The 25,100-nt window shown below is 43.6% G+C and overlaps 1 protein-coding gene across 8 annotated transcripts in view; it reads right to left on the bottom strand.

The window, feature by feature from the left end:
• CEP250 (centrosomal protein 250) overlaps positions 1 to 25,100 on the bottom strand; it is a 100,787-nt gene that overhangs the window by 40,222 nt on the left and 35,465 nt on the right. For 7 of the 8 annotated variants that reach the window (XM_053245283.1, XM_053245281.1, XM_053245285.1 and 4 more), the window contains 8 exons: positions 19,346 to 19,492; positions 18,931 to 19,161; positions 17,947 to 18,140; positions 17,183 to 17,310; positions 15,710 to 15,879; positions 12,121 to 12,297; positions 1,121 to 1,255; positions 27 to 158 (listed from right to left, as the gene is read on the bottom strand). In XM_053245283.1, the coding sequence (XP_053101258.1) occupies positions 27 to 158; positions 1,121 to 1,255; positions 12,121 to 12,297; positions 15,710 to 15,879; positions 17,183 to 17,310; positions 17,947 to 18,140; positions 18,931 to 19,161; positions 19,346 to 19,492 (1,314 nt within the window). The remainder of the gene's footprint in view (positions 1 to 26; positions 159 to 1,120; positions 1,256 to 12,120; positions 12,298 to 15,709; positions 15,880 to 17,182; positions 17,311 to 17,946; positions 18,141 to 18,930; positions 19,162 to 19,345; positions 19,493 to 25,100) is intronic. The other variant, XM_053245284.1, reaches the window with a different exon arrangement.

Genomic DNA, 25,100 nt, shown 5'->3' on the forward strand with positions numbered 1-25,100 from the left:
ACTAATAAATATTATGGCTTAATCACCTGATTTTGCAAAGTGTCTCGCTGTTGAAGAAGAAAGTTGATTTCTTCTTTGAGAGATTTTACTTCATCCCTGGTCTTCTTTTCCAGCATTTCCATTGTATTTTGGGCATCCTTAAGTTCTGCTTCCAGATTCTGTACAGTATCCAGGGTAGGAAGGGGAGAAGTAAAGTAAAGTTGTTCCATTATCTTTTTCCAATTTGACCAGGTTTAGTCAAATATAACTTTAATCATGATGGAGCCATGAATAAAACTCCAACAGTACACCAGCTGTACAGATGAGATGATCTACAGTTCTCAAATCAGAACACCAGCAGGAATGGAGACCTGTTGTCTCAATCTAAAAGTGACAGCAGTAGGATGACAAACTGCCTTGGATCAGAAATAAAGTGTGGGATATAACTTTTTCATAAACAAGCCAGCCAACAAAAGAGTATGGAACAAACAATAAGGCATGTATTGTATAATATATCATATCAAGGCAGCATTCTATGTAGACTTTTCTAGGAGTAAGCCCCATTGAACACACTGGACTTACTTGCAAGTAAACAAGGACAGGACTGTGCTCTAAAGTCATATTATATTGATGAAGAATGTAAGCCACAATTGAGTGTGTGCAATAAGTTATTTTTCCATTTATTATTCTATTTGTGTGTTACTAAAATCCTAGTTAATTTAGTTACTCATTTGTTAAAATTGCACTCATTTCATAACTAATACCATCCCTTTACACTCTCCCCCATGTACTGTTGCAAGGCAGAGCAACAGGCTTTTGTGCTTTTTAAAAACAATTTGAAATCCAAGAAGGAGCGGCACAGCTGCTTTCAGGGGCTGCCTTTTTTATCTTACACAAGCCCTAGATATAGTATTGGTAGGGGCAATTCTTCAAAATGAAGCAACCACTTAACCCAGTGTGCTTAAGAAGAGCAAAAGCTATACATGATCCAAGGACAAGCTCTTCACACATCACATAGTTGGTTCAAGCCATACATAGAAGGAACTCTCTTATATTCAAGTCTACTTTTCGAGATTGATTTTTGTTGCTCTGTGCTGGATTCTCAGTAATCTCTATAATCTCTTTGGCAGCTCATTTCTACCTGCTCTCTCTTTTGGTGCTTCTTCACCTCCTGATGTAGTAATTCCAGCTGCTGGCAAGCACTGGTCAGCTCTTCCTTTGTTTGGAGAAGCTCATCTAATAAAGATTTCCTCTCATCCTCTTTTTCTAGCAGCATCTGCACATTAAGAGATTAGGAAACAGATACTTTAAACCTAAGTGAAAGAAGTTTAGCAATTCTGAAATCCAGCAAATAACTGTAACACTTTAGAGAGTTTTAGCTTTATTGTGAATTATAAATGGAATCTATTTGTATTTCATAACAACCCTAGACTGGGTTACACAACAAGCTTGAGACACAAAAATAATTCATTTTTCTTTTTGAAAAGAAAAATAATCTTTGTTGCTTGCAAGTGATATCAAATGGGAGTCTGCCAAATTATCAGAAGTAGGACAAATACAGTATTGACAGACATCCACTGGACCATCCCACTTAAGAAAATTCCGCCTATGGACTTGGCATTTTCCCATGTAAGAGTTCTAAACCTCACCTCTGGATTGCAGCAGCAGTTAATATCTATGGCCTAGAAGATCCATTTTTATTTATTTGGAAACAGTAGCCTATTTGGAAACGCTTAGGTTTTTGTGAGAAATAATGTATACAAAGGCTGCAGACTGAAAGACAGTATTATATCAAAAGCTCAGCAGAAAATTTTAAATTGCACACCGTAAAAAGTAGGGAAGGGAAAAACTAGGAGCACTAAATATTGTGTAAGTAGTATTCAAAAATTCAGACTAAATAAATGTAACATTAGTGCTTCAGAAATGCACTGCATGATCAGAAATATACTGCTCTTTATAGAAACTGTCCCAAACCATTTCTTAAATATCTTTAAAATGCCATTAGACTACAACGCTTATGATGGCCCAAACTCTATGCAAGGTGGATTCAGACATCACGTTGGACCACAGTTAAATGTTGGTTTCACATAACATCTTAGGTTTGGGAGTAGGAACTCCACACCCCTCTCTCGCCCGTGTGAGAGTTGGAAGAGTGTTACTTCTGACTGACATTCAAACAAACAAAGATCAATCACTTGAAGCAACTGAAAGTTACTTGAAAGAAACTTAATAGATGTAAACCAAGGACTGAAGTATGTTTCACATTGCAGTTTTATTTTAAGTTAAGTAGGTTAGAATAAAACCAAGACTCGCTGCACTTCACAACCAATCTTGGTTTGTTCCTAACCTACCTAGGGTTGTTCCAACCCTAGCATGGGCAAGGGAGGAGGAAGCATACACTCCCAAGGTCATGAATAGTTACACATAAAAACAGGTTGCTTACCTGTAATAGGTGATCTTTCTGGTGATCCACGTTAACTCACAACCTGGGTTCTGCAACTGCACAGTAGTTTGTCGTGGAAGAATTCCAAGCTCGCTGAGGCACTCTTTGGCTCAGCCAAATCGTGTACAACCATTAATTTCAGCAGGAGCGCGCCATTCTCCTCGGTTCCTGATTGGCCACTGTGATGAGCGAAGAGGAATGCCCATAGATAAAGGCAGTACAACTATGAAGAAACCCTAGCAGTGGGAGGGTGTTGGAGTGAACAGGAATCACCAGAAAGATCACAGGTAAGCAACATGTTTATCTTTGAGGTGATCCACGTTCCCTCACAACGTGAGTGATTAACTAGCTCACCAAGATGGAGATGGGAGCCAGGATTCCGTTCAGAGAACTCTGAGGATGGGAGCCAGGATTCCGTTCAGAGAACTCTGAGGACCTCCCAACCAAAGTTGGCCTCCGCCACTGAGTAGATGTACGTAGCGAAGTGCTTTACAAAAGGTAAGTCTGAAGACCACAGGGCTGCCTTGCAGATGTCCTTCATATTGATGCTAGACATGTGCGCCCTAATCTTTGAGTAGGACTGAATGCCTTGTCGATGGTAACTCATGAAAATGAGCTCAAGAAGCCAATGGGAGATTCTTTGTTGAGAGACAGGGCGATCCTTGTTTCCCCCTTTGTATGAAACGAAGAGTTTCTTGGCTCTCTGGAAAGTTTTTCGCCAGTTAATATAGAGAAGGGCTCCAACTTCGAGGGAGTGCATTAACTTCTCCAGTAAGGTGGAATGGTTCTGGAAGAAGGCAGGCAATATATGAAACTGATAGAGATGAAACTGATAGAGATGAAAATCAGAAACAACTTTAGGAGTGAAAGAGGGATCTGTTCAAAGAACAATTTTGTCTATGTATAATTTAATGTATGGAGAGTCAGCCCGGAGAGCTGTCAGCTTGCTTACGCGGTGTGCAGAAGTTACAGCAACAAGAAAAGCCACTTTTAAGGACAAGGACTTGAGGCTAGTGGAAAGAAGTGGTTCAAAGGGAGGTTTTGTGAGAGAAGAGAAGACTAGGGAGAGGCTCCAAGGTTCAACAGGATCTCAGATAAGAGGGAAGAAGTTAACACCCTTGAGAAAGCATTTGGAGCCTGGATGGGGGAAAACTGACCATCCATCCCAGCCATGCTGTCTCGCAAAAAGAGCTGCCAGATGTACCTTGAGAGAGGTATTAAAGAGATGGAAGCATTTGAGGCCTATTAAGTAGAGAATAATTTGCCCTATAGTAGCAGTGAAAGGATCAAAGCCTGTGGTTTCAGCATGTGCAATTAAAAGTCTCCACTTACACATGTAGTTTCTGCGTGTGTATTCTTTCCATTTGTTCAGTAGGATGGAATCTAATAATTGAGCCTCCAGGTGGACAGATTCAACAGACAGAGGTCAGGATGGAGGACACGACCCACATGCTTAAACAAAAAGGTTCTGTTGAGGAGGGAGGCATTGGTGGAAGCCTTGCGACAATCTGAGGAGGATCAGGAACCATGGTTTCCACAGCCACCATGGGGCAAGAAGAATGTAGCAGGTGCATTCCTGAAGGATCTTGGCCAGGGCCCTTGACAGGAGGGGGAGTGGAGGGAAGATATAATAGAGATGCTCCATCCACAGCATCCAAAAAGCATACCTCATTGAGTTCAGTCCCATTCCTGCCCAGGAGCACAACATCCTGCACTTTGTGTTAAGTCATATGGCGAAGATATCTATTTGAGGGGTGTTCCACTGGGGGGAAAATGTTGTCCAGCAGGGCCGGGTTGACTTCCCACTCGGGCTGATTGGTCAAGTCGAAGTACCTGCTGAGGGTGTCTGCCAGAACGTTGTCTGTGCCTTTGATAGGAAGGGCCATGGGGTAGGCACAGTGGGCAGTGCTCCAGTCCCAAAACTGTAGGGCCACACTGCACAGGGACCTGGAGACTGTCTCGCCCTGACAGTTCAGATAAGCTGTGGGGGTTGTGTTGTCCAAGAGCACTTGGACCACCCATCCTCGGACCAGAGGTAGAAAGGATATGAAGGACCGCAAAGAGTACAAGGAGATTAATGTGTTGAAATTGCTGTTGAAGGGCTCAAATGGCCTGAGCACGAAGGCTCCAACAAAGCACCCTCCCCAAACCTGTCAGGAAGGCACCTGAAGTTAAGAGTTACTGAGGGCCATGGCACCTCAAAGGGCATGCCCATAGAGAGAGTCCAGTTTCGCCCACCAACACAGAGATTCAAGATGGGAGGTGGAAGTAGCAGCCACATGTTCTGGCTGTCAGAGTTTGGTATGAACACCAACAGAAACCAGATTTGAACACCGAAAGAAACCAGTTCTGCAGTCTGCGCATGTGAAGCCTTACATAAGGCACAGTGGCAGTGCAAGAGGCCATGAGGCCTCACAGCCTTTGAACAGACTGTGTCCTCTGCTTTGGACTGAGAATAAAGTTGGAAATCAAGTCTGATCAGACGTTTTCTCTCCTCTGGAAGATAAGCACCTCATAGTGGAGTCCAGGATTGCTCCAATGAACTGTACGAGCCTCTGAGGCATTAAGACCAACTTCTTCACGTTCACCGATACACCTAGGTCTGCTATAGGCTCAGTAAGACTGAACCTGTGAGACAAGGGTTTCCCTGTTGTCTGACGTAAGCAGCCAATCATCTTAAGTATGGGTAGATGGTGACCCCTTGAATCCGGAGATATACAATAATAGCGCGGATGAACTTGGTGAACACACACAGGGCTGTGGAAAGTCCAAAAGGACATACTCTGTATTGGTAAGCCTGCTGTCCCAGGGTGAAGCGCAGGTATTTCTTATGGGCAGGATGTACCTCCACATGCAAATACAAATCTCTGAGATCCAGAGTTACAACTCAGTTGTCTTCCATGACCAAGGGGAGAACGGTGTGAAAAGATAGCATCCTGAACTTCCTGGTTCTTACATGCTTGTTCATGTTGCAAAGGTCCATGATGAGCCTCCATCCCATTTGGGCACCTGGAAATATCTTGAGTAGAAGCCTCTTTCCTGTTCTTCTGGGGGAACAGGCTCTAAAGCACCTTTCTTCAGGAGGGAACATACCTCTTCTACTAAGGTAGGAGTTGAGTGGGTGTATTTTATCCATGCAAATGCAGGGCAGCTTTTGAATTCAATGGCATAGTCTTTCCATATTATGGACAACTCCCAGGCATCTGATGTTTTACGACGCCAAGCTTCTGAGAAAGGGGTGATGAATGGAATGAGGTGGAGGTATTTCCAGTGCCAGTACATTAAACAGACTGCTTAGACTGGTCCTGGGGTTTTGTTCACTATTGTTGACAGTTGTGCAGGTTGTACTGGTGCTTAGGCAGGTATTTATAAGACTTCTTATAGTCCCTATGCTCTGACTGCTTATACTGAAAACTTTTGTTCTGGAGCAGTAACGTTGGGAGAAGGAAAAGGCTGAGAGGCGGAGGTGAAAGTCTGCACAGTATAGCAAGACGTTTTCAGTTTCTCTCTCATGTCATTGGTTTGTGAACTAAAAAGGCCATCACCTTCAAAGAGGCAGGTTCTCTATTTTGTCCTTCATATTGCCCTGCAGAGAGGTGGACTGCAACCAGGCATGGTGACAAAGTTACTGCACTGGCCAAGGAACACAATTCTGTCTTGGCAAGCTGCTTAGTGGTGTTAAGATGCTGTCATGTAATATCCACCAACTTTTTAAGGGCAGCTTGAAACCTGTCGCACAACTCAGTAGGGGCATCCTTTAAAGTAATTGTCTTCCCAAACAGAATAATGAAATTTGGCCATGCAAGTCAAGATTCTTAAGGCCAAACAAGAGGAGGAATAAAACCATCTGTTGAAGTAGACATGATGAAATCATAAACCGGATCTTTAGCTTCTGGAGTTGGTGCCTCTTTCTCCAGGCCCAAAAATTTAGCCATTTCAGCAACTTGGATCCAGTAGGAGCATGTCTCCTCTGTTGGTGAACTTGGAGGACTGGCCACAGTTTTGCCAGGGGACAGGTCAGAAGGGTTGTTGGTTTGGACCAAATCTCCTTTGGAGGATGGACTTGAAATATAATCTCCTTCAAAAAGGTCATCCTGCACAGGGAACTTAGCAGGAGCCACAAGTGGATCAACAACTTCCACATCAGGATCCGAGAGATGAGACTGAGCAGGTGAAGCAAGATTTATTGTACCCATGGGGACAGTTGGCATCCTAGGGTGCTTGAAGGGCCAAGGTGCAAGCTGAGGAAACAGGATCACAGTCTTTGGGGGGAGATGGCTCAAGAGCACCCCTCAATTTCATGATTTTCCAGGGTCTATACTTCTGGAAATCTTAGGGCAAGGCCGGAGAAGGCATGCAATAGGGATACCGGTATCTATGTAGGCCTCGTACAAATCCGGGATCCAAACCCCTAGGTGGATTCCAGTAACACATGGGTTGAAGCACAGAGGAGTAGTGTGGAGCATAATGATTAAAATGTTCTCTCCAATGTTGAGTGGGAGAATATCGATGAGTCGCCTTGGCCAGTGAAGTGGAAAGAGTTTGTATTGGTACTAACTTGTTATCATAGTCTCCCTTGAGACCGTGCAACTGGAAACCCCGAAAAAATAGACCCTGAAGGGGTACTGGTAGAGAAACCCATGAGGAATTCCAGGTTGCAAGTCCCAGATTTACACCTGACATTGGGGAAGGTTCTTAGGAAGAATGCTGTTCCCATGTCGGAGAGCCTTGAAGAGAATGCGCTGGTGACAAACCTGGAGAAAAGGCAATAATAACCTGTGAAGGGACACTCAGCACCAGTGTCAGCATCAGAGTTGATCGTGCTGCTGTCAACAGAGGAGGAAGAGGAGACGTTCGAGGACTTGGGAAGAAACTGTGTAGAAGTTGAAGAAGAAGAAGATGCGGTGACCGGGACCTAGAAGAAAAGGTGCAGAAGTCGATGTCTGATGCAGGGTTGAAGAGGGTTGGAGAAAGCAACATGGCCAGAAGCAATTATTAACCCTAACCCTCAACATTGACAGAGGCAATGAAGGCGGCAAGGTGGACCTTACAGACCCCTTGGCAGATGACAGCAAAGGGGTGTGAGGCAAAACCAAAGATGTCAGAGTAGTAGACTGTTTCAATCTTGTCAATGTTATAGAAGTAGATGGTGAAGTCTTGTGATGCTTAAGGCTCAACGATCCTGGAGACCCAGACTGATCACACTTATGTTTTTTTATGGAGTCAACATTGAACATTAATGTTAACAGCCATAAGTTTCTTGAAAGTAGAATCCCTGTGGTTCTTGTGAGAAGGAGTTCTGAGGTGGAAGAAGATGTCAAAGCAGACGACAGTCAAGTACCCAAAGGGCAATCCACAAAGGGAGAGACTTGATCCCGATGAGCGCAGGTCAGCCAACATCACAATCTAGGGTAGTTCGGCATTGGCAGAGGTCAAAGTGCAGTTTTGTAAAGAGCAGCCCAAAGACGAAGTTTTAGGCTCTTTCTGGTTTGGCGGGGGAAAGCCAGACAGATTTTACAGGCCTTAATATTATGGCTCTCACCCCACAAATATCAAACACTCATGTTTATCTGATGAGGGTAAAAGTACATCTGAAAGGTAAATTTTTTAAAAGTTTTCTGAGTGTCCATCAGAGCAGAAGGGGTGAGACAAGGGGGGAACTAGAGGGGGGGGAAAGACTGAGTTCTAAACCAAGATGACCACCAAGACACCAAGTCCAGAGGGAGAGGCAGAAGAATAAGCTGATAACCAGTCCGAGTCAAGCCAAAAGTCACCAGAGGAACAAGTCGGAGGATTTAGCAGAAGAATAGTCGGAAAACACAGTACAAAGTGAAGCTGAAAAACCAAAAGAAAAAGCTATGGAATAAGGAGAGCAGAGCGAAAGTGCATGCAATTCAACAGAGCCGAAGAGCACCTCAAAGAGCTTGGAATTCTTCTGCAACAGACTGCTGCGAAGGTGCAGAACCCAGGTTATGAGGGAACATGGATTACCTCAAAGATCCAACGTTTAACTGATTTCTTGTCATATTTGAACCTCCAGGTAGAACATTGAAAATGTAGAGGTTAACTGGTAAATATGAGCACAAGATTACTGCCTTAATTTCTTGGTTATTATAGGTCTTTGTCAAAATCTGGAAGAGACAGAGAGGTAGGTAAGACAGCCAATCTGCATTTTGAGATGTTTTAAAATCTATTATGGATGGAGTAGTACTCCCCTCAAGAGGACCAGGTTCACATCTTGGGGGGTACTTTCTGGATGCACAAATAGCAACTGTGGCCAGAAGTTCCTATAGTGAGCTATGCTGGGTCATGACCTGCCATGCCCTTTCCTGAAGACAGCAGATCTGGCCTGTCTTGGTCACTATAATCACTCATATCTTGGTCACACAGAGTATGTTATGCTGATCCAGCCTCTATGTGGGGCTGCCTGTGGAAGTGTCTGGAAACTTCAGTTAGTCCAGAATAATGCAGCCAGACTATTATCATCAATAGCCCATTAGAGGGATAAAGTAATCCCTACTATTTATTTATTTATTTATTTATAAATTTATATACCGCCTTCCATTAAAACAATCCCAAGGCGGTTTACAGCAAGATTTAAAAACAAGATGGTAAAAAAGACACAATTAAAATATTAAGTGAAAAATATTAAACAAATCTGATTAAAAATTTAAAACAAAAGCATAAAAGCAATACAGAGTACAAAGAGCAGCAGCAGAGAATAAAATAAATGCCTGGGCAAAAAGCCAAGATTTTACACATTTTCTAAATGCTGTGATGGAGACCGAGGAGCGAATAGCCATCAGGAGAGCATTCCAGAGTCTGGGGGCAGCAACAGAGAAGGCCCTGTCCCACATGCACGACAACCGAGCCTCCCTCATTGTCGGCACCCGGAGCAGAGCCCCCTCAGATGACCTCATAAAGTGGGTAGTAGCCCTTGGGAGCAGGCGGTCCCTCAGGTATCCCAGGCCCAAACCGTCAAGGGCTTTAAAGGTCAAAACCAGCACCTTGAATTGGATCCAGAAACAAACTGGTAGCCAGTGCAGCTCTTTCAAAATGGGTGTTATGTGCTCCCACTGGGCAGCTCCAGATAAAACCCTAGCTGCCGCATTTTGCACTAGCTGCAGTTTCCAGATATTCTTCAAGGGCAGCCCCACATAGAGCGTGTTACAGTAATCCAGCCGTGACGTGACTAAGGCATGGGTAACTGTGGCCAGATCTGCCTTCTCGAGAAAGGGATGCAGCTGGAGCACTAGCCAAAGCCGTGCAAAGGAACTCCTAGCCACCGCCTCCACCTGAGCTTCCAAGAGCAGAGCTGGGTCCAGTAATACCCCCAAGCTGCGTACTTGCTCTTTCAAGGGGAGCACAACCCCATTCAGAACCGGTAAAATCTCCTCATCCCGATTGGCTCTCCTACTGACCAACATTAGCTCTCCTACTGACCAGCATCTGTCTTGTCCGGATTAAATTTCAGTTTATTAGGCCATATCCAACCCATCACAGCCTCCAGCCCCCGATTCAGGACATCCACCACCTCCCTAGGATCATGATTTACTACTACAAATATTTATATACTGCTCTTCAACCAAAGTTCACAAAGCAGTTCACAAAGATTAAATATGTAATGAATATATAAGATGGTCCCCTGACCCTAAAGGTCTCACAATCTAAAAGATAAGGCAGATACCCAAAACAGCCACTGGAGGAATGCTGTGCTGGGGCTGGATAGGGCCAGTTGCTCTCCCTACTAAATGTAAGAGAATCACCACTCTAAAAAGGTGTCTCTTTCCTCAATAATATAATCTTTGCTCATTTTATAATATACATTAACTCCTGATTAGTTTCTGGGCATAATTCAAGATTTTTGAGATCTTGAAGCCATTTAATGCCTTAGCTTTGAGTACTTGAGGGACCACCTACTTCCATATGAGTCTGTCCAAATGTTAAGATTCTGGTGGAGAAAGCTTTGCTCCAGGTCTCGCTTTTGCCTGATGTACATGTGGCAGTGACCTGGGACAGGGCCTTTTCCATAGTGGTACCTAGATAGTGGCATTCCTTCACCTGGACACACAACAGGTCTCCACTATCACTTTGTTCTGCTGCTAAATGAAAGCCTCATTAGGCTTTTGGAAGCTGCAGACAATAATGAGAATCTTAGAAGAACACTGGTTGTATCTATATCTGCTGCTGCCACTGTCATTTTATTGTATCACTGCTGTTTTTTAAATAAATTTTTTAATTTTGTTCCAGTTTCTTCCATATAACTTTGTATACCACTTTGAATGGTTTTAGGAGAAAAGTAGTAAAATAAATAAAAACTAGCTTAACCCACACAGAACATCTGCACACTAGTAACTGATTGCTCCCTTCACATCCTGCCACAGCCCCGCTCTCCTCAAGAGACCTCTCCACCCTCACCTGAGATGCACTCCTGCTCCTCCTCCTCCATCATAGGAACATAGGGAACATAGGAAACTGCCATATACTGAGTCAGACCATTGGTCTATCTAGCTCAGTATTGTCTTCACAGACTGGCAGCGGTCTCTCCAAGGTTGCAGGCAGGCATCCCGTTGCTTCCATCCCCCTCACCCACTTGTTCCCTCTTCCATCCCTTTACTCCATTCCCCTCACCCCCCTTGATCACGGCTGCAGCGTTGCTGGCACCTTCTGGCCAAGATACAGCCCCCTTTCCCCAGAGACCTCCCCACCCTCACCCAAGCCCTGCTCCTCCCCACAGGAACAGCAGCAGTTGACCAGGCCCTTCCTTGATGCCACTGCCGCCATGGCCGCTCATTCCCCTCAGGCCGCTGACAGGCCCAGTCCTATCCCTTGTCTGCCTGCCTCCCTCCACCAATGGCTTTGGTAGCCCCAAACAGCAGCAGTGGTTGACTGGGCCCTTCCTTGCTGCCAATAGGCACTGCCATGGCCACTCGTTCCCCTCAGGCTGCTGACAGCTTTTGGCCCGTCCCTCGCCCTCTCTTCTTTCTCTCTCTCTCCCCCCGCCTTCCTGAGTTAACATAACTTGTTCATCTTGTTTCCTGATCTAATTCACACGACAGTCTCCTTCTCCTGAAGGAGCTCTTTCCTCCCTCATGACCCCTCTCTTCACAGACCCCTGCCTACCTATCTATGAATGAGAGAGAGACTGATTTCTCTCCTCTACAATCAATAACATCTTCCGACCAGTAACAGTTGCATTCCAATTGCTCTTAAGGATCACAGGCTCCTCCTCCCTATCTGCATATGGAATCTCCACTGCCCAATGACCATGGTGCTTCTGCTCACAAACTCTCGTGAGAACTGCCATGCACAGGATTAGCCATGGGTACACCTTAGAGAATTTTTTTAATAGATAGATACAGATATAGAGACACCATATATGCAACAATCTTGTTTTGATCAAAGAACAGTATCTCTCCCATCTGGAAGGCTCATTCTAAGGAAAGGAATTTCAGTCAAATGAAGTCCTATGTGGAGTAAAAATAGGTTTTTTGGTTTTACAGACAGAATGACAGAAGGGTATGCAGCTATGGGTACTTGCAGTGTTTGTTTGGGACAAGTTTTCCTATGTTTTTTTGCGTGGGAAGCCAGTGTCAAAACACCACAGAAACACCACAGGAAAAAAATAAAACTACATAGATAGCATACCCACAAGGAACATTCTCAAAAAATAATACAGCAGATTTGTTTCACTTTACCTCCTGCTTGGTCCTTTCAGTGTCAATAAGCTCATCCTTCATCTGTGTCTGTATAGTAGTAGCTTCCTGCTTTAGCTCCAACAGCTTCCTCTCAAAGACACACTTTGCCTCCTCTTTCTCCTTGATCAACTTCAACATCTGCTCCAGTTCTATTCGGTGCTTTTCTTGTTCAGCTTCCTGGTAGTAAAGCAGCCAATTCCAATGAATAAGACAACAGAAAAAAACATCCTCACCTACAATCAACAAGCCATCCTTCTGAAGGCAGGTAAGAAGGGGAAAGAGGAAGAGAGGAAGAACTAATGCTACTACTATTTCTTACAGTCCATGATGAGATTTACCAAGTACTAACTATAGATTCTATCCAATTTAAGGCTTTAAAAATATAAACACAATTTTTATGCATTACATTTATACCCTGCTCTTCCTCCAAAAAGATCAAGGCAGTGTACATGGCTCTCTTCCTGTTCCCCCCATTTATCCTAACACCGCTGTGAGATAAGCCCTTTTCAGATGTTAAAAAAGGGACACTGTACACTCTAAACAAATACAGCATTCCAAGAACTGCTGAAATAAGAGTATCTCCTTCTGTTTGTTTTTAGGAGGACCCTGAAGACGTACCTATTTTCCCAGGCTTTTAATGGAAATCTAATTTTTTTAAAATGTTAATGGTTTTTTTAATCAATTGTGACTCTCTGTTTTATGAATTTTAAATGTTTTATATTTTATGTTTTAAACTGTACACCCCCTAGAGATTTCTATATTTAGGCGGTATAGAAATTCAACAAACAAACAAGAATGTGCCTGCAAGCCCCGCCCCAGCACCAATGTGCTCAGAAGCCTCATGCCTGCACTGTCCACCCTTTACAGCATTTGTATGCATAGACAAAAGCTGTAAGGGTTAAGATATTCTTTCTGTGATCAGAAGGCTCCACTGTTCCCTCTAAGGAGTCCGCATGTGCGTGCGCTCACAAGTTTTCTGATGTCCGTTCAGTTAATTTTAGATCCTGCTCATAATGAATTAGGAAGGCCCTACTCTGAATGCATCTGCACACACAGTGCCTTGATACTACTGCCCAGAACAAAACTCATTCTGCACAGAGATGGAAAAAAATAGAGAGACCACTAGAAGGCTCCCCGTTGGCATAACATTACATCAAAATAGCCTTTATACACTTTTGTCTTAACTGTCCCTACTTATCCCACTATAAAGTCTCTCCTGGAGGCGACTGCCCTTGTGGTTATTTTTAGACACTGAGCCCCTGTGGGACGGGTACACAATCTCATTTTCTCATTCCTTCCACTATATAAACTGCTTTTTAAAAAAGAACTGAAAAGCACCATATAAACACTCTTAATCATGAAGAGAAGAAAACAGACTCCCATCAGTAAGTGGAGAGCCCAAGATTATATTGGGGAGGCATTGCTAGAACAGAACAGAACTTTATTATGGTCATAGACCAGGCCTGCTCAACTTTGGCCCTCCAGCTGTTTTTGGACTACAACTCCCATAATCCCCAACCACAGTGGCCCATAGCCAGGGATTATGGGAGCTGTAGACCAACATCTGCAGGAGGGCCGAAGAAATACAAACAATGCATCATGTAAATAAAATTTAAAAAGAGAAGAGAGAAATGTATCAACTACTTACGAAATGCACTGCTAAAGATCAGATAGAATTTTGCAAATTATAAAACAAAACCTGGCCACTATTATTAATATTTTTTTCATCTAGGTTAAGTAATAAAAACTTCAAATAAAAATCATCAGAGTGTCCTAAAAACTTAGACAATAAGGGGGAGATTAGTCTCAAGCAAGCTTCCTTAAAAAAAATCACAGTGTAAAATTGAATGTGTACTGGTCTCCACTTGGCCAGAACCGCAAGGGCAGAGGCAGGCAGGGAAAGGGATGCCCTTGAACCTGCCCTCTAAAACGGCAGATGGAAGGGCGTCCATTCGGGCCAATGTCAATGCACATCTGAATTTGGGGATAATAACAGAATACAGATAGCCTGCTGGCTTGAGATTAAACAATTGTGCCCCAAGATAAACGGTCTTGGAAATTGAAGCAGCTTCCTCTTGCAATCCTATATCAATAATGCGTTGTTTGATCTACCCCTTAGCCCGGTCATTGCCCATCTGCAGCAGAACCTCTGGGGAAAACCCATAGTAAGTTAATTTATCAATAATCAGTGAAAACCATTTCAATTTAAATGAATCAGTCTTAATGAGGGAAGCCAAACCTGAGCTGAAGGACATAAATTTTAACCAAAATAGGAAAATAGTTCTCCAGACTCCGGATTCCATTCGTAGCAGGCCAACCTCTCTTCTCAGTACCACCAATGGAACACGAGAGACAGCTAATAAGGATCTCAAGAATTTAGATTACAAAACTTCTACATTTGAGAAGTTTCGAGGTAGACCTAATTGGGCACCATAAAACAACTGAGAATACACTTTGGTAGTAAATAGTTTAACCGTTGCGGGGATAAAAGAAGCACCTCTCGATTAATAAAAGGAAGTTATGAGTTTTGTGGTGAGTTGAGCCGACATCAAGGAGGAATTATAATGGGCACTATGAGACCCCGAGGAGTGAAAAACAGCTCCAAGGTACTTGAAAGAATTGACTTGGGCTATCTTATGGCCATTCAAGGACCAATTATGGAGTCTAGGATGTTTAGCAAACACCATAATCTTTGTTTTTTTATAATTTATTGCGATAGCCTCTTGCGTGCAGAATTTTAATATGAGAATCAAAGCACGTTTCAAGCCAATTGGGGTTTGAGATAGAACTGCCATATCGTCGGCGTATAGCAAAACGGAGATATGCCTATCAGCAATTTTAGTGGGGTAGGTGGAAGGGCTAGAAAGAGGACACTACAGAATTGATATAAAGACTGAATAACATGGGAACTAATAAACGACCTTGATGGACCCCCCTATAAGATAGTATGGCTGCTGACAAAGCCCCTGATGCTGTATAGCGGACTTTCAGCAGGGCACCATTATAAAGGGAAATTATCAGATGTAGCAGTCTTCTGTCTATTCCTAGATCCCATAATTTCTACCAAAGCCTCTCCCGTGAAATTAAATCAAAGGCAGATTTAAGGTCAATAAAGGCCACATAAAGCCCATGAGCTGGCTTGGTGGAATATTTCTCGGAAAGGAATTGAAGGATAAGAGCATGATCCAAGGTTGAGCGACCAGTCTGAAAACCAGCCTGCTCCTAGGCTAAAATATTGCCTTCATCAATCCAGTCCATGAGTTTAAGAAGGAGGTGTTTAGCATAAATCTTACTAATGACACTTAATAGATTGATTGGACGATAATTATTTGGATCATCCCTATTGCTTGATGGGAAGATTATATTGGGGAGACATCACTTGATGGGCCCCAGGATGCAAAACAAAAGGCATCCTGGGGCCCAATTGAGGCAGACAGCTTTCAGTGTGAGGCCACTGGTCTGTGTATATCCAATTGGCTACAGCAGCAGCAGACTGCTAGAAGTGTATGCATTTAACCTCACCTAAATGCACATCACTTCCCAGTTTTTCTGCCAAGTCCAAAAAGTAAGTGGACACATGGCTGCTTACCAACTCTTGAAAGACTCTATTCATTTCTTTCTTATGCACAGCCTGGCAGTGGTTGAGGGTTTCTTGGTACTTCTGCTCTGCCTGTAAGAGCTGCCGTGCTTTGTCTTCCTTTTCTTGCTCAACTTTTGACTTCTCACCTTCCAGTTCAATGCAAAGGCATTTCACCTCCCCTACAAGAATGAGCAAACAGATTAGGAATCAATCTCTGTCACTAATTACTTAACTTCAGGGTGAATCTCAGTATCCCCTCCTTAAACATGAGCCTTTAGTAGTCCTCTTTTTCAGAAAATATTTTTCTCAGAAAAATTCTGAACATCCGATTTTAACTATTATTGAAATCATTGAAAGTTTTAAAATCTGCTGAAAACAGTAGTTAAAATAGAATATTCAGAATTTTTCTGAAATAGACTATTAAAGACTCAAACATGAGTAATGAAAACAGCTATAATTATGCTCCCTAGTTAATTAGTTGAAGCCTTTTGTTCTCTGCCACTTATCAAAATTTGATGACTCTCAGGGGAAAACGATAGATTCCCTCTTGTCTACTGAGGGAATCTATCACTATTCCCTGAGAGTCATCAAATTTTGATAAATGGCAGAGAAGGTAATAGAATAAAGCAAGTAGCACAGTGGGAGGGGAGGAAGAAAGGTGCGGCTTGGCTCTCCTCAGCACAATGGGCGGGGGGAAAGGAAGACATGGCCCACAGTGTGGTGGGAGGAGATTCAGTTCACCTTTCCCCATCCACTTGAATGCCATCCCACGCTGCAACACTGGAAACAGTGAAAAGGAAGGATCGGTACAGTGCAGTGTGGCTTGGCAGAGTGAGGGGAAAGGAAGAGGCAGCACAAGCAGCAGTGTGGTGTGACTGCTAAAAAAACAGCTCCACAGGGGTCTGGAGTTTTGCACATGTGCACCTTAGAGGAAGCTTAGGTAGGTGTTCAAATGTTAAAATGAGCTGATCTCAGAGTAGATAGATAAAAGTTGTTAATTTATTCTTAAGCGGAATGACCAACATTCAGTATAATTTATTGAGTATATTTGAATGCCACCCCAAACTTGCATCTCTGGGTGCAACATAAAACATTAACACAGTTTAAAATCACTCCTAATGAAAAATATATTAGAACTATTTGTTTATGCATGTGATGTTGCTAGTTTTGTTTTTCATTTTTCACAAACACTGCTTCTATCCTCCACCCTCATCCCCAATCCAGCCCTGCTCTACCAACTGCCAAACCCAATTCCTTTCTTCCAAAAAACATTCCACCCTCCAAACAGACCTCTCCTTCTTCTTACCTCAACATTCCATGCTCCAAGCAATTCCCCCCACCATCTAGACACACTCCAGACCACAGTTCAGCACACCATTTCAGCAAAGGCCATCTAATCACCCCAAAGACCTTTTGCCCCATAGAGAAGAGGAAATCTATATAAATAAAACTACCTTTTCATACAGACTGAAAATTCCTCACCTTGTATCGCTAACTTGGCCTGGCTGATTGCCTGAACTTTCATTTCCAGTTGACCCTTGGTAACTTCCAGTTGAGATATTTGCTGCTGAGCTTTAAAGAGGCTCGATTCCAAAAGATCTTTTGCTGCTCTATAGAACAGATATACATAATTTACTGTAGTCTCTTTGTCCCAACAAAGTAGAGCCTAATCCCAGCAAAACCAGTTTTAACCTGGAACTGCTATCAGAAAATGAAAGTTAAACACCTGTAGCACTGTTATCAGCCTTGTTTGAATCTAAACATACAGACAAAAGACAAAAATCAGGCACAAAATTCGTAAAGTTCATACAAGAACAAAAATGCAGTTCAGGGCAAATTGTGCAGATATTATTAATCACACCCAGTAATACTTATTATCTGAGGGCAGGGGAAGAATATATTATCTACTTTTTACTAGAAATACAAAAGTGGTGTAGCCACCTAATGGCGCAGTGAGGAAATGACTTGACTAGCAAGCCAGAGGTTGCCGGTTTGAATCCCTGCTGGTATGTTTCCCAGACTATGGGAAACACCTATATCGGGCAGCAGTGATATAGGAAGATCCTGAAAGACATCATCTCATACTGTGCGGGAGATGGCAATGGTAAACCGCTCCTGTGTTCTATCAAAGAAAACCACGGGGCTCTGTGGGCACCAGGAGTCGACACCGACTCGACTCCACACTTTACCCAAAGTGGTACTTATTTATTCTAACAGGGAATGCCCTTCCTACACCAATCTCTTACCGAAACTCTGCCAGCTGCTCTGTAAGGGTCCACCTCTCCCGCTCAACAGCCCCTAGTTGGACTTCCAATGCTGCTCTTCCACGCATTATTGATTCCTTTTCTCTAGACACCTTGGTCAGCAGTTCTCCAAGACGGCTTGACCCCTGAAGTGCTTGTTCCAATTCAGCACTAGATGTTTCATGCTGCTGATGAGCCTAGAAAGGAGGAAGTAACAGATCAATTTTTATCAGAAACTCATGTTCTGTCTCTTCTAACAAGAAGGCACTACACTAGGAAAGACATCCACTGTTCTTTTGAAGAACAGAAACCAGGCACTTTCACAGCATCTACACATGACAAGAAAAATCCATTGGTATTTGGTAAGATGGACTTACCAATATGCAAGGACACTGGATATGTTCACAAAAAGACATGGGTAAATGTTTATATTTCATCTGAATGCCACTGTGTCATTCAGAATATAATGCTGTTTTACTGCGTCATTTCATCTAGCATTCAGATTTTAGAAATAAGGAGGAGAAAGATAAGACCATCAAGAATGAGTCAAAGGCAGTGTTCCCTGTAACAGTGATTCCCAGATGTTGTTGACTACAACTCCCATCATCCCCAGCTGCAGTGGCCTTTGGCTGGGGATTATGGGAGTTATAGTCAACAACATCTGGGAATCACTGTTACAGGAACACTGGTCAAAAGCTGTACAACATATTGTATACAGGTACTTTGAGTACAAACTTAGCATATATCTAAAAAGATGTAAGAGATGGCTTATGCAAGGATAGTTACAAGTAAAGTCATGAGAAGCAGAACTGAGATATCCTGTTGATATATACCTAGTGATGAGGGGAGTGGGGTTTGAGCCAATCATGAGACGAGTTCCAAGGAATGCTGCTAGGAGAATTCCACAATAAACTCAGCCTTAGGAGCACCGTGCTACTATCATCAAAAATCTGTACAGGACAACAAAAATCTGCCTCTAACACTCACCTGGCTCAGCTTCTCCTGCATTTCTTTCTGTTCATCTCTCAGCACTCTCAGCTCTTCCTGCAAGTTTTCCTGCAAGAACTCCTCCTCATGTAACAATTGCTCCAACCGCATCTTCTCTGCATGTCTCTCCTCATTTGTTCTTTCAGCCTGGTTGAGCTGTTTCTGTGAAGAGGACCTTATCATCTCCAGTTTATCCACTTTGTTCAAAAGAGCCTGGTTTTCCTCCTCCAGCTGAATTCAAGGAAATGGCAATAAGTGATGAAGAATATTGTTTAGCTCTCAACAGCTTCCCCTCACCTCATTCCAAAGGAAATGCAGTCTTTTGTCTTTCTAGTAGCACACTCCTTGTATTTACTCAGAATGGTCAAGGACAGCTGATCACCAGAAAATAATTTCTTGGAAACACTCCACTTACCTTCAGGATAAGCTGATTCAAACCCACTTTGTCCAGTGCTAAAGCCTCATTAAGGGCACTCATCTTTGCAGCAACATCACGAAGATCAGAGGTTTCTGACTTTAATTTATTGTGTGCCCCAGTTAACTGCGCAAGTGACTGCTCAGCCTTGAAGAACAAAATTCAGAGATGAGGAGAAGTGGGGTGGGGGAATACACACACACACACACACACACACACACACCATGATAAGCTTCTTGTCAAAGGCTTAGATCCAAGTTCTGATTTCCCATTCCCCCCAAAAAGCTGTTCCTGTAGGTCAAGTGATTCTCTGGAATAGTTACATCACAGTGCAGGCAACTGCAGCTGGAAGGAGCAACTCTGCCATTGTGCAATAAGAGGCAATTCGACTTGCACAAGAGGCTCTTTGGGAACCAAGACTTTATTTTTAGGTTATGGCTATTCTCAAGCCACAATCCTATGCACACTTGCTGAACTCAGTGGGGCCTACTTCTGAATAAACATGCTGAGAACAGAAACAGGGTGGCTGATGGTCAACATGGCAAGGAAGGAAGGAAGATTGAGAAGCAGGCACAAAAGAAGTGTGGCCCTGTCTTCTGCCCAAACCAGGATCCACTCTCTGCCCAGAAGTGAGCAAGACAGGTACCAAGATTTTTGTAATCGGAAGTCATAAGCCCCAACTATTGAGCTGACATACAAGCACTATGTAGTATTTAATGAATTAGAGCATTGCTTCACTTACCATGAAGAATTCTTCTGGTTGCAGGAGTCCAGGACATCTCTTTGGGTTATACACCTCACAAGCTCCCAAGGCAGGACAGTTTTGAATAGCTACATAGAAAAAACAAACCTACTCGATCTTGAGGGGGATAGCCCCACCCCAGTTCTTTCAGGCCAAGTTACTGAAGGCATCATGGCAATTGACACGATATACAAACAGAGAACCCACTTAGTAGAAATAGCCTTAATGAACAACATGAACCCACCCCCCAAAAGAGTGCCTCAGAAAGATCGTGTCTTCTGCTCTTTATTGCAAAGCAAATCAAATCAATTACAACTGACAAAGAGTTCTCCCCAAAACAGAAAAGTGCGCCAAGCTGGGTGGGCTGAGATGTCCTTGACTCCAGCAACCAGAAACAGCCTTCATGGTAAGTGAACCGTTCTCGGTTGCTGGGGTCAAGGAAATCTCCTTGGGACATACCACAGCTTGCACAACGCCCAGGGAGGGAGCACCCTTGTCTGTTCTTGGGGAAGCACCTACTGCAGCACTCTTCTTCCAAATGCTGCCTGAGCTGAAGCATGATAATCTATTTTATAATGCCTGGTAAGTGTTGACAGACTCCTCCACGTTGCCACCTTATACATTTCCTGTACTGGGGCATTCGTGGAAAATGCAGCTGATGTTGCTGTCGATCTTGTTGAATGAGCAACTATGCATGTAGGGGGCCTAAGGCACTGAGCCTTATATGCCAGTGCTATACAGGCCCTAATCCATCTGGCAATGGTAGACGGCACCACTGTTCCCATGGATCCAGGAAGAAAAGAGACAAACAGAATCTGTTGTTCTGAAGGATGCCGATTGTTTTATGTACTAAAGACAACGTCACATGTCTAACTTGTGCCACAGTTTTTCTTTCATATGCACTGGATGTGGACAGAATGATGGCAGAAAAATGTCTTGAGATTGATGAAAGGAAGACACAACCTTGGTACGTATGAAGGGATCCAGAATGAGGCATATAGACTCTTGTTGGAAAATACAATACAATTTGTAAACTGAAAGTGCCTGTAGTTCCAATACCCTTCTCGCAGACATAATAGCAATCAAGAATGCCAGCTTAAAATACAAAATTTGTATAGGAATGCATGTTAATGGCTTAAAGGTTGGAAACTGTAAGGCCTTTAATACTGCATGCAAGTCCCACGTGGGAAACCTATGAACAATTGGTGGAGAGATCAGTGTGGCTCCTTGTAGAAACCTCTTCAGGCTCCCTCTTCAGATAAAACAGAAGGGGACAGAGCAGAACCGCATAAAGAGCAGACAGAAGGCTGTGCCAGCTGGTCAAAGACTCAAAAGAAAGATAGCAGACACCAGGGAAGAGATTCAGTGTATAGGTGCTTATATGCCAATGCCAGAAGTCTCCGAGCCAAGATGGGTGAGCTGGAGTGCTTGGCTGCTAACGCAGGAATAGATATAGTGGGCATAACAGAAACATGGTGGAACAATGAGAACCAGTGGGACACTGTTATCCCTGGATATAAACTCTATAGAAAGGACAGGGAGGGGTGCCTTGGAGGTGGAGTAGCACTGTATGTTAAAGAAGGGATAGAATCTAACAAGGTAGAAAACCTAGGTGGACCGGAGTCCTCCATAGAAACCCTGTGGGTGACAATACAAGGCCTCAAAGGAAATGTGCTACTGGGGACGTGCTATCACCCTCCGGATCAAAACACTGACAGTGGCTGGGAGTTGCAGCAAGAAATCAGGGAGGCTTCAAGGAGAGGCAGGGCAGTAATAATGGGTGACTTCAATTACCCACACATAGACTGGGTAAATTCACAATCAGGTAACAACAAAGAGGTCAAATTTCTAGATACGTTGAATGACTGTGCCCTAGATCAGTTGGTCTTGGAACCAACCCGAGAAAAGGCAACCTTGGACTTAATCCTGAGTCGCACCCAGGACTTGGTGCGGGATGTCAGTGTCATCGGCCCTTTAGGGAACAGTGACCATAGTGCGATTAAATTCAGCATACATGTGGGGAATGAATCACCAAAGAAGTCTAACACAGCAAGTTTGAATTTCAGAAGAGGAAACTTCTCCAAAATGAGGAGTATGGTGGAAAGAAAGCTGAAAGGGAAAATCAGGAGAGTCACTTCGCTCCAGAATGCATGGAGTTTACTCAAAGCCACAATACTAGAAGCCCAGTTAGACTGTATACCCAAAAGGAGGAAAGGTACCACTAAGTCCAGGAGGATGCCACCATGCCTCACAGGTACCGTCAGGGAAGCCATAAAAGGGAAGAAGATTCCTTCCGAAATTGGAAGGCCTGTCCAAATGAAGAGAACAGAAAGGAACACAAACTCTGGCAAAAGAAATGTAAAGTGACAATAAAGGAGGCAAAAAGAGAGTTTGAGGCACACTTAGCCAAAAGCATCAAGGGGAATAACAAAAACTTCTTTAAATACTTCAGATGCAGGAAACCTGCCAGAGAGATGGTTGGACCTTTGGATAATGAGGGAGTGAAAGGAATTATTGAAGATATGGAGGTTGCAGAGAAGCTAAATGAGTTCTTTGCATCTGTCTTCATGGCAGAGGATACTGAGCATATACCTGTTCCTGAACCAGGCTTTTTAGAGATGGAGGATAAAGAACTGAGTCAGATAGCAGTGACAAGAGATAATGTTCTAAACTGTCTGGAAAAACTAAAAACTAGCAAATCGCCAGAACTGGACGGCATCCATCCAAGAGTCCTCAAATAACTCAACTGGAAAGGCGGTATAGAAATCAAATCAATCAATCAATCAGTGAAATGTGAAATTGCTGGCCTCCTGCTAAAATATATAACTGATCCCTGCAGTCAGGCTCTGTACCGGAGGACTGGAAAGTAGCAAAAGTAACACCAATTTTCAAAAAGGGATCCAGGGGTGATCCAGAAAACTACAGGCCGGTTAGCTTAACGTCTGTTCCAGGCAAATTGATGGAAAGCATCCTCAAGGATAAAATTGTAAAGCACATAGAAGAACAGGCCCTGCTGGGGGAGAACCAGCATGGCTTCTGCAAAGGGAAATCTTGCCTCACAAACGTTTTGGAGTTCTTTGAGAATGTCAACAAGTGTGTGGATCAAGGTGATCCAACAGACACAGTATACCTGGACTTCCAAAAAGCTTTTGACAAAGTTCCTCATCAAAGACTCCTGAGAAAACGTAGCAGTCATGGGATAAGGGGACAAGTACATATGTGGATTGCAAACTGGTTGAAAGACAGGAAACAGAGGGCAGGTATAAACAGAGAGTTTTCACAATGGAGGGAAGTAAGAAGTGGAGTCCCCCAGGGATCTGTACTGGGACCAGTGCTTTTTAATTTATTCATAAATGATTTAGAAGTAGGGGTAAGCAGTGAGGTGGCCAAATTTGCAGATGATACTAAACTCTTTCAGGGAGTGAAATCCAAAACAGATTGTGAGAAGCTCCAAAAGGATCTCTCCAAACTGGGGGAGTAGGTGACAAAATGGCAAATGCGCTTCAGTGTTGGCAAGTGTAAAGTGATGCACATTGGGACGAAAACCCCCAACTTCAAGTATACACTGATGGGATCTGAGCTGTCGGTGACTGATCAAGAGAGGGATCTTGGGGTTGTGGTGGACAGCTCATTGAAAGTGTTGACTCCATGTGCAGCAGCTGTGAAAAAGGCCAGTTCCATGCTACGGATCATTAGGAAGGGGTTTGAAAATAAAACTGCTAATATTTGAATGCCCTTATACAAAACTATGGTGTGGCCACACCTGGAGTACTGCGTACAATTCTGGTCACCATTTTTTTAAAAAGGACATTGTAGAATTGGAAAAGGTGCAGAAGAGGGCAACCAAGATGATCAGGGGCCTAGAGCACCTTTCTTATGAAGCAAGGCTACAACACCTGGGGCTATTTAGTTTAGAAAAATGACAACTGCGGGGAGACATGATAGAGGTCTATAAAATCATGCATGGAGTGGGGAAAGTGGATAGAGAGAAATTCTTCTCCCTCTCGCATAACACTAGAACCAGGGGTCATCCCATGAAACTGATTGCCAGGAAATTTAGGACCAGCAAACGGAAGTATTTTTTCACACAATGCATAATCAACTTGTGGAATTCTCTGCCACAAGATGTGGTGACAGCCAACAACCTGGATGGCTTTAAGAGGGGCTTGGATAACTTCATGGAGGAGAGGTCTATCAACAGCTACTAGTCGGAGGGCCACCTCCAGCCTCAAAGGTAGGATGCCTCTGAGTACCAGTTGCAGGGTAGTAACAGCAGGAGAGAGGGCGTGTCCTCAACTCCTGCTGTAGGCTTCCAGTGGCATCTGGTGGGCCACTGTGTGAAACAGGATGCTGGACTAGATGGGCCTTGGGCCCGATCCAGCAGGGCTGTTCTTATGGATGTGCATGTAAGGACTTTGTTGAAATTCCCGATATGAGACCCACTAAGGATGCTGCTTGCCTTTTAAGAATGTTGGCTTCAAGCCCCACTCCAGTCTCTTTTGTAGGAACTGTAGCAGGTGCTGGATTGATGCCCCGCCCTTAGGTATTGAGTGTCGTGCTGCCCATCTCAAGAATGCTCTCCAAGTGCATTGGTATATCCGATTTGTCGAGGGTCTACTTGATGCCAGGATAGTCTCTAACATCTTATCAGAATATCCCTAATGACTCGAAATTCGCCTCTCAGTCTCCATGCAGCAAGCCGCAACCAGCCCGGATTTGGGTGTTGTACTGGACCCTGCAGTAATAAGTCCTGAGTCACCGGCGGAAACAATGGCTCTGTAATTGCCAGATTTAAGAGTTCCACAAACCATAGTCTCCTGGGCCAAAAAGGATGGATTCTTCTCAATACCCTTTCCAGAAGAGGTGTTGGTGAGAACGCATATAAGAGGCCGTTCAGCCATTGGGTTGACAACGCGTCTATGTCTTCTGCTCCCCCCCACAGAAATCTCAACATTAATCTCAGTAACTGCGTTTTGTCGCGTTGCACATAAGTCCATAATGGGTGTTCCCCAT

The sequence above is a fragment of the Hemicordylus capensis genome, chromosome 4 (assembly GCF_027244095.1).
Source record: "Hemicordylus capensis ecotype Gifberg chromosome 4, rHemCap1.1.pri, whole genome shotgun sequence".
NCBI lineage: Eukaryota > Metazoa > Chordata > Lepidosauria > Squamata > Cordylidae > Hemicordylus > Hemicordylus capensis.